A 15,745-nucleotide genomic window follows, 5' to 3' on the forward strand; every position below is an offset into this window, starting at 1 on the left:
ATGTGTTATCAGGAGGGACCAGTCCCTAGAAAAGAACATCATATTTGGTCAAGTAGAGTGTCTCTATAAAAGAGGAAGCCCCTCAGAGAGATGGTCTGACACAGTGACTGTATCCGTGACCTCAGACATTACAGTAACTTAGAGGGTGGTGCAGGTCCAGGTCCAGGCAGTATCTTGTGCTATACATAGTGTTGTTGTGAGTCACAGTATATTCAGTGACACCTTACAACAATAGCATGGGCCTGGGAAGATGAGATAATCCATTTTTTGTGTGACACAAACGGGTAAGCACTTGGATGTTAACAGTAAGCTTACCAGGTTGAATTTACCCAGAAGTCCCTAGGAAAAAAGTCCTGGCTTCCAGCTTATGAAAAGTCACAGCAGTTGAAAACCATGTGGAGCACGGTTCTACCCTGACACATGTGGAGCCACCAGGACTTGGGGTTGACAAGATAGCAGTTTTGCTTGTTGTTTTTAAATGGCTCTGATCAGTGGAAAAGGACATGACTTTAAGGTGTCTTGCTGAAACTGGGACATGAGAGAGGCCAACTTGTTGACCACGAGTGTCCAGCTTGGAGAGGTTTTATCTGCAGCACACCACCTGCCTTTTCTGAGACCATCAGTTCAAGGCTCTTTGAAGTTAGACAAATTCTCTTCCCTTCACATTATGTGGAGTTATTGTTGGTATGTGCTTCTTGGTTGAACTCAGCTCATAGCTGAACTTCCAGTGGGTTTTTAGAAGCTGTAAATTAATTGTGAAGGAGGAAATTGCCCATCTTTTTCCTGCAGAGCAGCTGGTGGATTTGAATTGTGTGCCTCAGGGTTGTTAGCAAAACAACTACTTACCCACTAGAACTCATTTTGAGGAGGGGAAAAGCTAATGAATACGTAAGACTTACACAGAAAAATGGAGAAATAATAAGCATTATAATTATTATCATCTCAATGAATATTCACAATTTAGAGGCACCTTTGTAACGGTAAAGGAACTCTGAACATTTCATCTGTAGGGATGTGCACTGTAAAACCGGCCGTGCCTCTCTGGCAGTTCTGACCGACTAGCCACTTTGTGGGAGGAAGATGACCAATCTCCTGTATGATTTACAGCCTTAGAAATCTACTAGAGGCTTAGATGTGATTGGGTTCAGAGTTAATAGCAATGCACTTGAGTTTAGGTCTGATGTAACCAATATCCAGATTAAGTTTATCTTCTTAAAATGACATTTCTCTCTTGGTTATTGAAACAATATATGTGTCAGAGTAGAACTCTGTGCTATAGGGGTTTTAGTGGCTGATTTTTCAGAAATCGGTAGCCAGTCCTTTCTTCTGAGATGCTTCTGGGTAGAATCAAACCACCAAACTTTTGGTTAGTAACCAAGTGCTTATCCATTTACACTGCGCAGGATTAGTACCCACTTGGTGCACCAGCACAGAAACACAAAGTACTCCTCTGTAGAGTATGTTCATATATGTACAGACGTTTCAGAGTTGCAGTCATAGGAGTGCAGCTTATTAGATTGTGAACCCCATTGAGGCTTTATCAGTAGAGCAGCAGGGAGAGAACATCAGGAGAAAGGAGCACCATCTGCTTCTTTGCTTGATAGCAGGAAAGAGGCTTCTTGGGTGGAGGAGTTTGAAATAAATATTTGATGTAAAAATATGATCACTTCGTACGTTGTGTTCAGTATTTTCCTGTCTTTCTGATCACTAAGCATTAAAGATAGAAAGGTCAAAGGCTTCTGAGTAATGGATCCCCTAATAGAGAACAGAAGTTGGGATCACAGTAAGGCCTCCACGCAGCTTCTTTTTGCCCAGAAGGCCGACCTTTTTTCTTTTAATAGCTCTCTTACAGATACTCAGATGAGTTATAACCAAAACATTTCTTGTTTTAGCTGAAGGAGGCTGAGGCCACTGTACTGGAAATCCCCCCTCAGGAGTTTGGTGAATTACTTCCCAGTCATTACTGAAATAATCAGTCCGATGCCTGGGAGTGCTGACCATATTGGTTCTACTGGCTTTCCTGCCTACATTGTCTGGAAGCCAACACCAGCTTCCTGTTGCTATTGGCTGTGCCAGGTCAACTGTCCATCTGCCTCACAATTGTCAGGCTTGGCTTCCAGAGAGGAGCAGATGGGGCTCTGGTACTAGGAAAAGTGATTTCCTCAAAATTGCACACACCTCCTTTTTTAAAAAGATAGTTTTCGTTATGTTCTTATTAGGTGCCGTTGAGTTGGTCCCGGCAACACAGTGCATGAAAGGATATTCAAACCACTGCCCAGTGTTTTGCTAGTCTTCCAATTGGTGCTAAATTTGAGCCCATTACTGCAGCCATTGTAGGGTTGCTATGAGTTGCATTCAGTTTGACGGCGTATAACAGCAGCAGCATGCCCGTTGAGGGCCTGTTTGTTTGTTTGGTTTTGGTTGACCCTCCATTTTACCAAGCACGATACTCTTCTCCAATGACTGGTTCCTCCTTACAACATGTCAAAGTACAAGAGGCCATGTTCTACCACCCTCTCTTCTAAGGAGCATTCTGGTTGCATTTCAAGACTGATTGTTTATTCTTTTGGCAGTCCATGGTCTATTCAGTGTTTTCAGCCAGCAACATAATTAAAGATATCAGTTCTTCAGTCTTCCTTACTTGTGTTAAACCTCACATGTGAAGTAATTGAAAATACCATAGGTTGGGTCCTGTACACCTTAGCCCTCAAAGTGACATCTTGACTTTTTAGCACTTTAAAGAGGTCCTCTGCAGAGCATTTGTGCAATGCATTACATCATCAGATTGTTTCTTTGTTGATGCTGCCAAAGGTGTGGATTATGGATCTAAGCAAAATTCAATCATTGACAACCTTAGTGTTTTCCCCATTTGTCCTAATGCTTATCATGTCCAGTTGTTAAGATTTTTGTTTTGTTTATATCAACATATAATCTGTACAGAAGTCTTTGATCTTCATCAGTGTGTTTCAAGTCCTCTCCACCAACAGCAAGCAAAGTTGTATCATCTGTGTATCATAAGTAATGTGTATTCCTCGGCTACATGAAGAACATGTCGTCAGGAATGGAGGATTATATCAGTTCTTCACTCTTCATTACTTGTCTTAACCTTCACATCTGAAGTGATTGAAAATACCATAGCTTGGGTCCTGTACGCCTTAGCCCTCAAAGTGACATCTTTATTTTTTAGCTCTTTAAAGTGGTCGTCCGCAGAGCATTTGTCCAATGCATTACATCATCAGAGCATTTCTTCATTGATGCTTCCAAGGGTGTTGATTATGGATCTGAGCATACAGACTGAATAAGTGTGATGGAAGGAGACAACCCTGACTTATACCTTTCCTGATTTTAAAGCATGAACTGTCCCCTTGTTCATTTGTACAACTGCCTGTGGTCTATGTACAGGTTCGACATAAGCATAATTAAGATTTCTGGAATTCCCGGTTTTTTGCAATATTATCCATAATTTGTTATGAACCATGCAGTCCAATGCCTTTACACAGTTAGTGAAACATAGATAAAAAGCCTGCTGGTATTCCTTGCTTTCAGAGAAAGCATTTTATTTGCCATTAGCAGTGGCTTTATTTTCTGGCACTTCCATGTTGATGAACACATGCAACCATTCTTGGGTTATTTTCAGCAAAATTATACTTGTGTATTTTAGTAGTGTTCAGTCTGGATGCTGAGCAAATCATTCAAGAAGCTGGACTCTCTGAAGAAGAATGTGGCATCAGGATTGGAGGAAGACTCATCTGCATTATCCAGATGACACAACTTTGCTTGCTGACATTGAGGAGGACTTGAAGAACTTGATGCAGAAGATCAAAGAATGTTGTTGTTGTTATGTGCCATCGAGTCGCTTGTGACTCAGAGTGACCCTATGTACAACAGCCCTAAACTCTGCTCTGTCCTGTGCCAGTCGCACCGTCTCCGACACAGCCATCCCGATTATCCCAGTCACTGACTCAATCCACCTCATAGAGGGCCTTCCCCTCCTGCACTGTCCCTCCACCCTCCCAAGCATGATGTCCTTCTCCAAGGACCGGTCTCTCCTCACAACATGTCTAAAGTATGTTAGATGGAGCCTCAGGATCCTTGCCTCCAAGGAGCCACCACCATTCAATATGGATTATACATTAATGTAAAAAACCCAAAAATCTTCGCCACTGAACTTATAGGCAACATCATGACAGAGGGAGAAAAGTTTGAAATTGTTGACTTCCTCTTATTTGGATTCACAGTCTACACATTTGTTTCTAGCAGTGAAGAGATCAGGAATTGTAGTGCATTGGGAAAGTCTGCAGTAAATAACCTAGAATTACAGAGAGGCAGTTCTATCAGTTTGAAGACTAAGGTGCACCTGGTTCAAGCCACAGTCTTTTCCGTCACTTGATATGCATCTTAGAGTGAATAAGGATAACAGAATGAGAATTGATGCCTTTGAGCTGTGGTGTTGGAGAAGAGTGCCACATAGTCTATGGATTGCCAAAAGAGCAGACAGATCCTCTTGGAGAAAGTGCAGCCACACTGCTCCTTGGAGGCAAGGATGATAAAGCGTCTTCTCACATTATTTTAGGCATGTTGCTAGGAGAAGCAGTTCCTTGGAGAGGGACATCATGCTTGGAAAGGTGGAGGGTCGACGAAATGGTTTGACACAGTGACTGCAGCAGTGAGCTCAGGCGTCAGAGATGATGAGACGGCGCAAGGCAGAACAGGGTTCAGATCTGTTGTTCATAGAGTTGCTGTAGTTGTACTCTGCGGCGCCTAACAACAACAACAATCTTAATTATATTGTTTGACAATTTCCACATTGTTCTGGACGGATCACCTGTCTCTGGAGCAGGCACAAATATAGATTTCCTTTTTCTCATATTTTCTCTGTATGCTTATAATGGGAGTTAAGGCACATACCAAAAAATTAACCTTTTTTATTGCCAAAATATTTATTTTTATTACTCTGCCCCCATTTCTGTTGAAAACATTCACACACACAAGTGGCCTGTGGTTTTTATGTGTGTCTTACATGTGTTTTTTGTCGTATTGTCTTTTACAGTCGAAATCAGCTGTCTGCCCTGCCAGCCTGCCTGTGTGGTCTGCCTCTCAAAGTCTTAATTGCAAGTAACAACAAACTTGGATCCCTGCCGGAAGAGATAGGCCAGCTCAAACAGTTAATGGAATTGGTATGTTATTGATTCCCAAGATGTGACTTCCTGTTTGTTTCATGATGTTAACCTAGCAATGCAGAAAGGACTTGTTGTAATGGTTGGACAAGGAGTAGCTTGTTTGAGGACAGTTTATTATAGACATTAGTAAGAATGGTAACAACACAGTTTTTAAAATCATTTGCAGATTATTATTATATTGCAGTCAGCTATTTTAAGATGGTATTTAATTTATAATGATAAATTGGCAAAATAATCTGCACAAATATGTTTCTGTCTCTCTCCTTCTCTCCTCCCCTTCCTCCCTCTCCCCCTCTTTATTTCACATTGCCATTGAGATAGATTTGGCTCATAGGTGACCTTCTGGTAGGATGCAAAGGCTGAAAATCACATGAGAGAAGATTGACCATCTTTCTCCCTCAGAGCTGCTGATGGTTTCGAACAGCCAGAGCAGCACAGCCTTTTGGGTTACTGGCACATTTCCCTTCAGACAAGGCCACCAGAGCTCCCTGATGTAGTAATAGGCCACACTTTATAAAGCTAGAAAGGACAGAACACTCTGATTTTGTCAGAGTTATAGAATGCACTGCCCCAGATTCATCCTCACTTTCAAAGTGTGACTGTGCCTCCAGGGATTTAAAAACAGAACAGATTTTCTAGGGCAGAGATGGGTAAATGTGTGCTTAAAGCCAAGATGCACTGTTCAAGTTCAACCCTTTCATTACTTACCTTGTCTATAACTTGCCAAAGAGTAAATCCTTTCCGTGTTTCCTTGAGTTAAAAGTTGGGGTGGGGGGAGGCAGGGATTAACATTCATGTTAAAAGGCAATTGTCAGAATTTATCTTATTGTGGTACAAATGGTTTAAAGTGCTCAACTTCTACTAGAAAGATTGGTGGTTCGAATCGACCCAGAAGTGCTTTGGCGAAAAGGGTTGGTGATCTCAGTCTCAAAGACCACAGCCATTGAGAACGCTATGAGGTCATAATGAGTCGGAGTGGGTTTTACTGCAGTGGTGTTTGCTGAGGAATCACTGCACTAGCCAGGACTCTTTACCTTCACTTATCAAAACCTAAGCCCACTGCTGTTGAGTTGGTTCTAACTCATAGTGACCCCTCATTGGGGATTTCATGGATGTTAGTTTTAAGAGGAGAATGCTGTTCATCTTTCTCCCTCATGTTCATCTTTCTCCCTCAGAGTCGTAGATTCGAGCCAGCAATGTTTGGGTTAGCAGCCAACACACTGTGCACTATGTCCTGCGGGGTCCTTTGACTTTAGTACAAAAACCAGTAAACTACTTCATATAGGAATTAGAGTTTTAAGAAAGAATATCTTCTTTCAGCACACATTTGAATGTCATGATTGAAAAGTCTTAAAAGTAACTTACACCAAAAGTAGGACTTGGTTATTAGAATGCAAAGGTCTATAATGCCATTCAGTATCAGGAAATTTCATTATCAATTGGACAATGACTAAGGATGACAGAAAAAAAAAAAATAAACGCCTTCGAGTTGTGGTGCCGGAGAAGAGTCTTGAGCATATCATGGACTGCCTAGAAAATAAATATGTCTGTCTTAGAGAGGTTGACACTAAGTCTCTCCTTGAAGGCTAGGAATTTGAAGTTTTGCCTCACTTACTTTGGGCACATGGCCAGGAGAGCTCGGTCCTTGAAGAAGGACATCATGCTTGAAAGAGTGAAGGGACAGCACAGGAGAGGGAGACCTCGGATGAGATGGATTGACACAATAACTGGGTGATGTGGCTGGTGAGTCAGAATTAGTGAGACTGGCTCAGAACAGGGCAGGGTTCAGAGCTGCTGTACATAGGGTCGCCGTGCATCGTAGGCTATTCAACCAGTTAACATTTTGTGACAGGTTTGGAAGCAGGAGTGGCATCCACTTCCTATACAACATGCCTCTGGAAACTCTATGAACTTTGATAAGTGTTGATATTTGTAGAGGGTCTTCAGGCCTTTTGTTCATAGAATTGGTATGAGTCATGCTCAGTTCGGAGGCAATTAACAACAACAATAACAACATCAGGAAATTTAGTTAACTGTCATGAGCAACTTAGAATAAGATACTCAAAAGTTATGAAGAACCAAGACAGCGATTTATTTTTCTCTCAGCTCCTTGCTTCTGTGTATAATGGCAGAGGTTTCGCTGCCCACAGATGACAGAGACCTTCTAGCATCTTTTAAACTTCTTTTAAGTAAGGAACAATGGCAGGGTCAGTATCCAGTGTCCTCTTCTGACTCTTGTCAACTGTAGTCAGGGCTTAGAGTCCTGTTATGCAGACCAAGCCACTCAGATGCCTCCAAGCAGAGGAATCTAAAGGAAGGTAGAGAGTGATTTGAAGAAATGTGTGTAAGTTAGAGTGACTGGTTCTCTTGAGGTTGGGAGCTATTTGTAAAGGAAGATCTGTTGAGAGATTCTTTGCATTAGTTATTTGGTGCAGCTAGAACAGAAATACAGGTGTGTGGCTTTAAAGAATGGAAATACATCTTCCTGCATCTTGGAAGACTATGATGTCTGAATTTAGAGCATTGACACTTGGAGAAGACTCTCCCTATTGACTCTTTGTCTTGACTTCTTAGTCCCAGCCTTCTTGGGCTCCTGTTGATCTTCCTCTGGCACATGCCATTCTCTCATTTGTCCTTGTTTGTTTTGGTGGCTTTATGGCCCCCTCCTTTTTTTTCTTTCTTCATAAAAGTGTGCCTGATAGATTGAATGCTAGCAAGGTAGCCCCCTTTTTGACTCAGAAGTGATTGAGGTGTCATTAGCAAAATAAAAGAAAACACTCTTAGCACCATGGGCTTGAGCATGACAGAAATTTTGATGAGGGGCAGGATCTGGGTTCAGAGCTGTTGTTCTTAGGGTCACTAGCAACAGCATTACCAAATGGGATTACATATGGAAGTTAGGATCTAACACATGTTTGGAGGAAACATGGCTATATCAATAACAGCTTTAAATGAAGCTTGGTGGGATTTTCTAAACTGAAGAAAAACAGGCAGGGAAATCATTGCATGGAGATGGGAGAGCTGTGCAGAGGCCTAACTAGCTGACACACTTGGGATGTAGAACAGGGTTAATTCTACTGAGATTTTTGGAAGAATGAGGCTGGGTGATTTATTCATTTAGCTACCCTTAGATTTAGGCTGCCGCCAGCCCCTTCATGTGACATTCACAGTTTCCTCTGGGGACTGGACTCTTCAGATTCATCTCTGCCTCATTGATGACATAATTCTGGAAACACACCTTATTTAACCCTTCATCTTTGGACATGTTGTAAGGAGGGACTGATCCTTGAAGGAGGACATCATGCTTGAGAGGGTGGAGGGACAGCACAGGAGGGGAAGGCCCTCTATGAGATGGATTGATTCAGTGACTGGGGTAATCGGGATGGGTGTGTCGGAGACAGTGCGATTGGCACAGGATAGAGCAGAGTTTAGGGCTGTTGTACATAGGGTCGCTATGAGTCGCAAGCAACTCAACAACAACAACATTACTCTTTTTATGTAGATCTTTTCTTTCTTCTCTTTCCATTCTCATTTTGATTAGTTGAGCCAAGCGTGAGCTCTCCTTCTCCACTAGGCCTTTCGTCAGAGGGCAAGTCTGAGCTGGATGCTCTTCGAGCAGATACCCTGTGCTTACCATGTCATTTTCATGCACTCACCATTGCATTTGTGCATAGTTTGCCCCACACTAGCTCCCACAAAACCCTGGAGATTGTGTCTTCCTTGTTTCCTGGGTGCCTAGCACACGATAGAAAACAAAACGGTTGCTCCCAAGTTCATGTCGACCCAGTGGGTGCCATAGTAGAACCATATTCTGTCATCTCTGAAATACTACTCACTCATCCTTAAAAGATGCTCTGATACATCCTGCAATGTGAATGAACCTGTCATCTTTCAGATGTAGGCAGCCAGGTCTTTCTTTTGAGAAGTTTTTGTTGTGTGTGATCCAGTTGGAACTGACACCTATCTGACCCTCCACCTGGTATTTAGAGGCAGTAATCATTCAGAAGGAGATTTCCCATCTGTCTCCTGCAGAGAGCTGGTGGATCTGAAACGTGTGCCTTTGGGATTGCAGCCCAGCATGTTACCACTAGGCCACCAGAGCACCTAAGGAGCCTCTAGGTGAATTCAAATGTGACTTTCCAGTTAATAATCACAGGCTCAATAGTTTACGCTGCCAGGGCTTCTTGCATTTCCACGTAAGAAGGTTTTCTTAGCAAATTGCCTGGTATTGCTCCTGTGGAGTTATTGAGAGTGTTCCAACCATGGACAGTTTTGTTGTTAGCAGCTCAGAGCGTTTCCATCAAGTTGGAAATGTCTCATAGCTGACCCTCCCTGGGGGTTTTGGAGGCTATAAATTGCATGGGAGGAGATTGCCCATCTTTTTTCTGATGAGCTACTAGTGGATTGAGATGAGCAGAGAGGCCCCACCTTTGCATTTCCTAACCACTACACCACCAGTACTCCCTTGTGTTAGATGCCCATAAAGGTTTGCTCAATGTTACCTTATTGCAGAGACTGAGCCTGGAAAACTAGGCTGGCATTAAGGAGATACAAAACGCGAGCACAGTGAAATCTAAATTCAGTCCTGTTAGGAGTGCTGAGATTAAGATTGGTGAGGATTGGAGAATCCAGACCCTCGTTCATCACTGATGAGAGCATGCTTTGCTATAGCCTCTGTGGCAAACAGAAAGCCCATCAAAAATGAAAATATTTCTACCTTCAGACCCAGCAGTCACACTCTCGGTTGTGTTCCCATGAGACTTGAGAGCAGTGACACCAAAGACACGTCTCCCAGTGTTGATTTGCAGCACAGTAGCCAAAAAATGGAACCAATTGAAATCCCCACCAACAAAGAAAGTGCTAAGTGACATTCAGTGTGTGTAGCTGTGGAATAGTACTCAGCCATAAAGAGAAGGGAAGTTCTGATACATCCTGCAACCCTGCAACATGCATGAGCCTTGTAAAACATTGTGCTGAGTGAAAGAAGTCCATCACAAAATGACAGACACAGTCTGGTTTCACTAGAGTTATCAAGTTGACTATGAGTCATAGTGACCCTGTGAGCACCAGGTTGGAATCTTGTCCTAGCCTGTGCCATCCTCACTATCTCTGTTGTCCATTGTTATAGTCACTGGGTTAATCTGTTGTATTGGGATCTCCTTCTCATCCACTTTTTGTCTGACCCTCCGCCTTTCCCAGCATGTTGTCTTTATCCCAGGACTGGCCCCTCCTGAAAACATACCCAGTGTATGTGAGGTGAAGTTTCACCATCCTTGCCTCTCAGGAGCACGTTGGTCATACTTCCTCCAGGACAGACAGACTTGTTCTTTTTGGCAGTTCGTGGATATTCACTACCCTTATCTATCACTGTAATTTTAAGGCTTCAGTTGTTCTTCTGTCGTCCTTACTCATGTTCCACTTTCAGCTGCGTAGGGAGTAATTGGAAAAACCATGACTTGGCTCAAGTGTGCCTTACTCTTTAAAGTGACACCATTGCTCTTCCGCACTTTGAAAAGGTCCTTGACAGCAGAGTTTTTCATTTTAACATGTCATTTTCTCATTGTGACATGTCTTTCCGGACTGCTGCAAAGATGGGTGTTGGTTGTGGTTCAAGTAAAATGAAGTTATTGACAGCATCAGTCTTTGCTCTATCCATTATGATGTTGGCTGTTGGCCCAGTGGTGATTTTTAATTTTTTTAATGTTGAAATGGAATCCATCTGAAAGATTGTAGTCCTTTATTTTCTGCAGCAAGTATTTCAAGTCCATTTCACTTTCAGCAAGCAAGGTTGTGCCATCTGCCTAGTGCAGATTGTTGGGAATCTTCCTCCAATCCTGATGCTGCATTCTTCTTCATATGGTCCAGCTTCTTGAATGATTTGCTGAATACAGTATGGAGAAAGGATTCACCCCTGATGCACGTTTACTGATTTTAAATCATGCAGTGTTCCCTTGCTCTGTTCAGACAACAGCTTCTTCAATGGTTTTTCATGAGCATGATTAAGTGTTCTTGGATTCCCCTTCTTCTCAATGTTAGCCATGACTTGTTAAGGTCAGCGATAGTATGATTTTTAATTAAGAACTCTTAAAATAGGCAAATATTTTTAGATTAGAGCTTAGCAGTAGTGAGCAGGAACAGGAAGGCAGAGGAAAGAGAGCAGCCTATGGCAGTGGATATTGGTGATGCTTGCACAACATGACAGATACAATTAGTGTCACTGAATTGTATAAGTGACAAAAGTTGAATTGACACATAAAACGTAGGCAACATTTCTTACAAAAATTTCAAAAGAAACAATGTAAAAAACAAGAATGAGAACAAAGTATGAAGCCCCCAGTTACTCTGGCACTGGGATTCTCCTGCAGTCCAGATTAATTTAGAAAGTAGCATTTCAACAAGTTTCAGGAAAGAAAAGTGTAAAGTAATCCATTTGTTGAATACTTTGAAAAACTCACACTTGAAGAGTAATGTGCTTTTTTTTAGTAATCCGATAAGTCACGAAAATCTGGGTTACTAAAATTTGATTAGGTCTTACAAACACAATGCAATAATTTTGATTTTTCTGCTTCTGGGCTTCCTGCGGATGGGTGGCACAACAGTGAGGCTGATCTTGTGGCGTCTCTTGGCATCTGGCCTGCGTTTTCGTCCCACTGGATCTTGGGCTGAAGCCAGCATACTGTGAGTGTGCTACCAGCGCTGTGCACCCACTCATCTGTTACTCGGTAGACAGATGCTGAACCCTGGATCCAGAACCACCAGCGCAGGGTTTTCCCCAAATACCCATCGTCAGCTGCCGGGCGGGCTTGTGTCAGAAGTAGAACAGCACTGTCTCTGGCCCAGGACAGATGAGCCCATGCGTGGTCACACAGGATGTTCTGAGATTTTCCTGGGGCAGCACATTGTGAGTCAGCCCTAGTGCAGGCTGCCTTCTGCCTTAGCCTGTCTGCCATCACTCACTTCTGGGTCTTTTTCCTGCCAGCAGTAAATGTTGAACCTCAGAGCATTAGGTTGTCAGAGTCATAACCAAACCTGAAACCATTTGTCATCTAGCTGATTTGGTTACATCCCAGGGTGTCAGAGCATAACTGTGTGTCCTAGGTTTTCAAGGAAAGCTGTGACCTTTCAGGGGCAGATTGCCACACTTTTTTTTTGAGGCACTTACCTTAGGTAAGTTCAGACCTCTGACTTTATAGTTAGGACCCAAGCACTTACCTGTTTGCACTGCCCAAAGACTCCGATGAAGCAGTTCAGGGTTTTTAAAAAGGCATCCTGTTCAGCCTCTTAAAATCTTACAAGTGACAAAACCCACGGCAGAGGGACAGTGAACAACATAAGGACTTTGGAGAAGCTTAGTTTTAATCTAAACTAAAACTACCTAACCAAGCATTGACCAATGTCATTTTAAATGTACTGGTAACCATATTAACAAGAAAATGAAAAGAAGCACGTGAGATACATTTCTATAATGTACTTTATGTAACCCCATTTAACTGAAGTATTTTTACTTCTGTATGACTATCAACCAACCAAACCAGTTACCATGCATGTCAGTGGACAGCAGTGCTCCATAGGGTTTTCAGGTGCAGAGGACCAGACCTTTCTTCCAGCGCCCCTCTGAGTGAATTTGAACCACTAACCTTTTGCTTCATAGTTAAGCACTTAACCTAAAAACATATAAAAAATGTTAATGAGATATTCTATATTCTCCCTTGTTTAAAAAATTCACTCTTAGAAATCCAGTGTGTTTGTTATACTTAAAGCACTTAATGCTGTGGACTGGCCACATTTTTCATTTGTTAGAGGCAGCCCTGTGGCCTGTGTTCTTCCCTCCTAGCTAAACCACATTTAAGCAAACATGATCTTTATGAGGTTGGTAAAAGTTAATACTCCACCCTTATTTGACTGTGAGTAATGGCTAGGCTTGTTTACGGGTCACAGATGTAACAGAGGTTATTTTGCATCCATCCATCCATCCATCCATCTCTTTCATGGCTCTGGTGGCCTGTTCAGTAGGGCTGGTCTTCTCTAGTACTTTGGCGACGCCAGTGGCAACTTGAGAGAAAGACAATCTCCTTCCATGTGGTTTTCATGCTCAGAAGCCCAGTGGAGGGTCAGCTTTGAGTTGGTTCTGTTTTAGTGACAGTGAGCATGGTAGTAGAATATTTTCATTTAAAATAGTGGTATTACTATGAGTAACCATGCCAAATTATTATTAGTCATATTAGTTGAGAACAGTTCTGTACTGAAGTCATATTGTAGCCAACCTCTAAAAAACTCAGGAACTTCCTAAGCAGTCACAGCACCTTAAACTCTCTGAATGCTAACCTAATGACTTGGCTTCTTAACTGTTTTGAAGGAAATATTTGCTTCTATCTTCATATTAGACCACAGGTATCCCAAAATGAGGTTTAAACTGCATTCTGTGTGGGGTTGATTAATTGGGAATCAATATTCACTTGAATTTAAAAACAAAACACCCAAGCCATAGACAAGAAAACTACTGTGGTTTTTAATTGAAGAGAGGCTTTGGAGTTGAAAAAACGAAACATTTGCCTCTTCTCTGTTATATGTTGTTATGTGCTGTGGAGTCAGAACTGACTTAGAGCTAACACTCCACTGGGTTTCAGAGGCAGTAAATCCATGGCAGGAGATCGCCCATAATCTCCTTCAGAGCAGCTGGTGGATTCTGACCATGTGCCTTTGGATTAGCAGGGCAATTCCTTACCTACCTCTTCATGTATCAGTTTTTCCAAAAACTCTAAAGCATAAAGCATCCAGTCATTGCTTATCTAGTCATTTTAGATTATTCAGGGAGCATCAAAAAATGTTTGTTCTCATTTCAGTTATTCAAGGAGTGTCAGAAATGGCTGTTCACTGGTATGGAAGGTGGCTTGATGTTTCCTCAAAAACCTGAACATAGAAAGCCAGTATGACCCAGATATTCCAGTGCTAGGACTATATACCAAGGAAATCAGAACTGAAACACAGTGGATATTTGCACATCTGTATTTATGTTGTTCTTGTGTACTGTAGAGTCTGAACTAAACCATAGTTGACCCTCTGGTGGGTTTTCAGAAGCAATTAATCACATGGGAGGAGATTGGCTATCTTCCACAGAGCAGCTGGTGCCCTTGAACCATGTGCCTTTGGGATTGCAGCCCAGCTTCTTGCCACTAGGCCATTTATTCACAGTAGCAAGAAAATGGAAGCATCAACAAACAAATGGATTTATGAAGCACTAAAGAGCAATTATTTTGTAAAATATTATATAACTTAGGGACAATAGAGCATTTTGTCTGAGTGAAATATCTCAGTCACATAGGGACAAATATTGCATAAGGCCTTTATTATTAAAATAGGAAAACAACTGAGCAAAATCTATTTAGATAGATAGATGATAGATAGATAGATAGCTATAAAGATAGATGTTAAGGGAAAGGAGACAAGGGGGCAGAAAGGAAAAGGGAGAATAATCACTGGGATAGCAGATTAGTGGGTGGATGGGGAGTGAAGTTATGCAAAAGGTTGAATGTAAACTTGAAAAAATAGTAGGTATAGATCAATAGTAACTATATAAAATAGATATGAATGAGTGCATAAAACACTAAATACGTGTAAAAAACATGATAAGAATGATCATATGCAAATCAATTTTTTAAAAAATGGTTCCTCCTTGCATAAGGAAGCTACTGCAGAATTACTGTTAAATTGTTGCCAAGGACATGCTCTCTCTGTTCAGTGGAGTTTGCTTTTGAAATTTATTTCCCTAAGTTTTATCTTCTTTAAATAGACGACCAGAAAGTCATGCTTTATCTTAATCTGGAATTCGTGGTTTAGAGAATAAGTCCATTCTGGGATTATTACTTTTACATTTTTAAAATATAAATATTTTGTCTATAAACACCCAAATGATAATTCTTTTCCCCCCTCCCCTTACAGTCCCTTACAGTTAACACATAGTTCCCTGTGAAGTTTTATTTTTTAAATAAAATACATAACCTCTTAAAAGTGACAGGTGTACTGTTTTTACAGTAGTTGTTAACACAAAAGTGAAGGGTCTTGATCCTGCTTATGTGGTAGGTCTGCCTGGCATTTCCTTCTGTTATGTTGTAGGAGAGGAAGTAACAGACAAGAATACACAGTGCTATTGAATTTTTTTTATCTTAGCCATATACCCTTTAGTATGTGAGTGGACAATTGGACTTTGTCTTTCTAATGTGAAAATTAAAAAGCTAAATTTCATTTGAGGAAATTTCTTGCTGTGAATCTGCAGTCTAACTCTATCTGCTTTTTAGATTCCCCTCGCTCTTTCCAGGGCCTCTGGTGATGCTCTTGTTAAGGCATTCAGCTACTAATCAAAAGGTAGATGGTTCAAACCCACTTCCATAAAGACTTACAGCTGTGGAGCCTTTGAGGGTGATTCCAGTCAACCCCGTAAGGTCACTGTGAGCTGTAATCAACTCAATAGCTATGGGTTTGTTTCTTTTTAGGGCGAGTTCTCTTCTACTGTGTTTTAAAAGATTAAAAAAAATACAGATATCTCTTACTTTCCAAAAGCTCACTTT

General features: G+C 41.6%; 1 protein-coding gene across 1 annotated transcript in view; it reads left to right on the forward strand.

The window, feature by feature from the left end:
* LRCH1 (leucine-rich repeats and calponin homology (CH) domain containing 1) overlaps nucleotides 1–15,745 on the forward strand; it is a 216,360-nt gene that overhangs the window by 105,942 nt on the left and 94,673 nt on the right. The window contains exon 3 of the mRNA XM_006884551.1: nucleotides 5,051–5,177. Coding sequence (XP_006884613.1) covers nucleotides 5,051–5,177 — 127 coding nt within the window. The remainder of the gene's footprint in view (nucleotides 1–5,050; nucleotides 5,178–15,745) is intronic.

The sequence above is a fragment of the Elephantulus edwardii genome, unplaced genomic scaffold (genome assembly GCF_000299155.1).
Source record: "Elephantulus edwardii isolate Elephantulus edwardi_28Jun2011 unplaced genomic scaffold, EleEdw1.0 scaffold00036, whole genome shotgun sequence".
Taxonomy (NCBI): domain Eukaryota; kingdom Metazoa; phylum Chordata; class Mammalia; order Macroscelidea; family Macroscelididae; genus Elephantulus; species Elephantulus edwardii.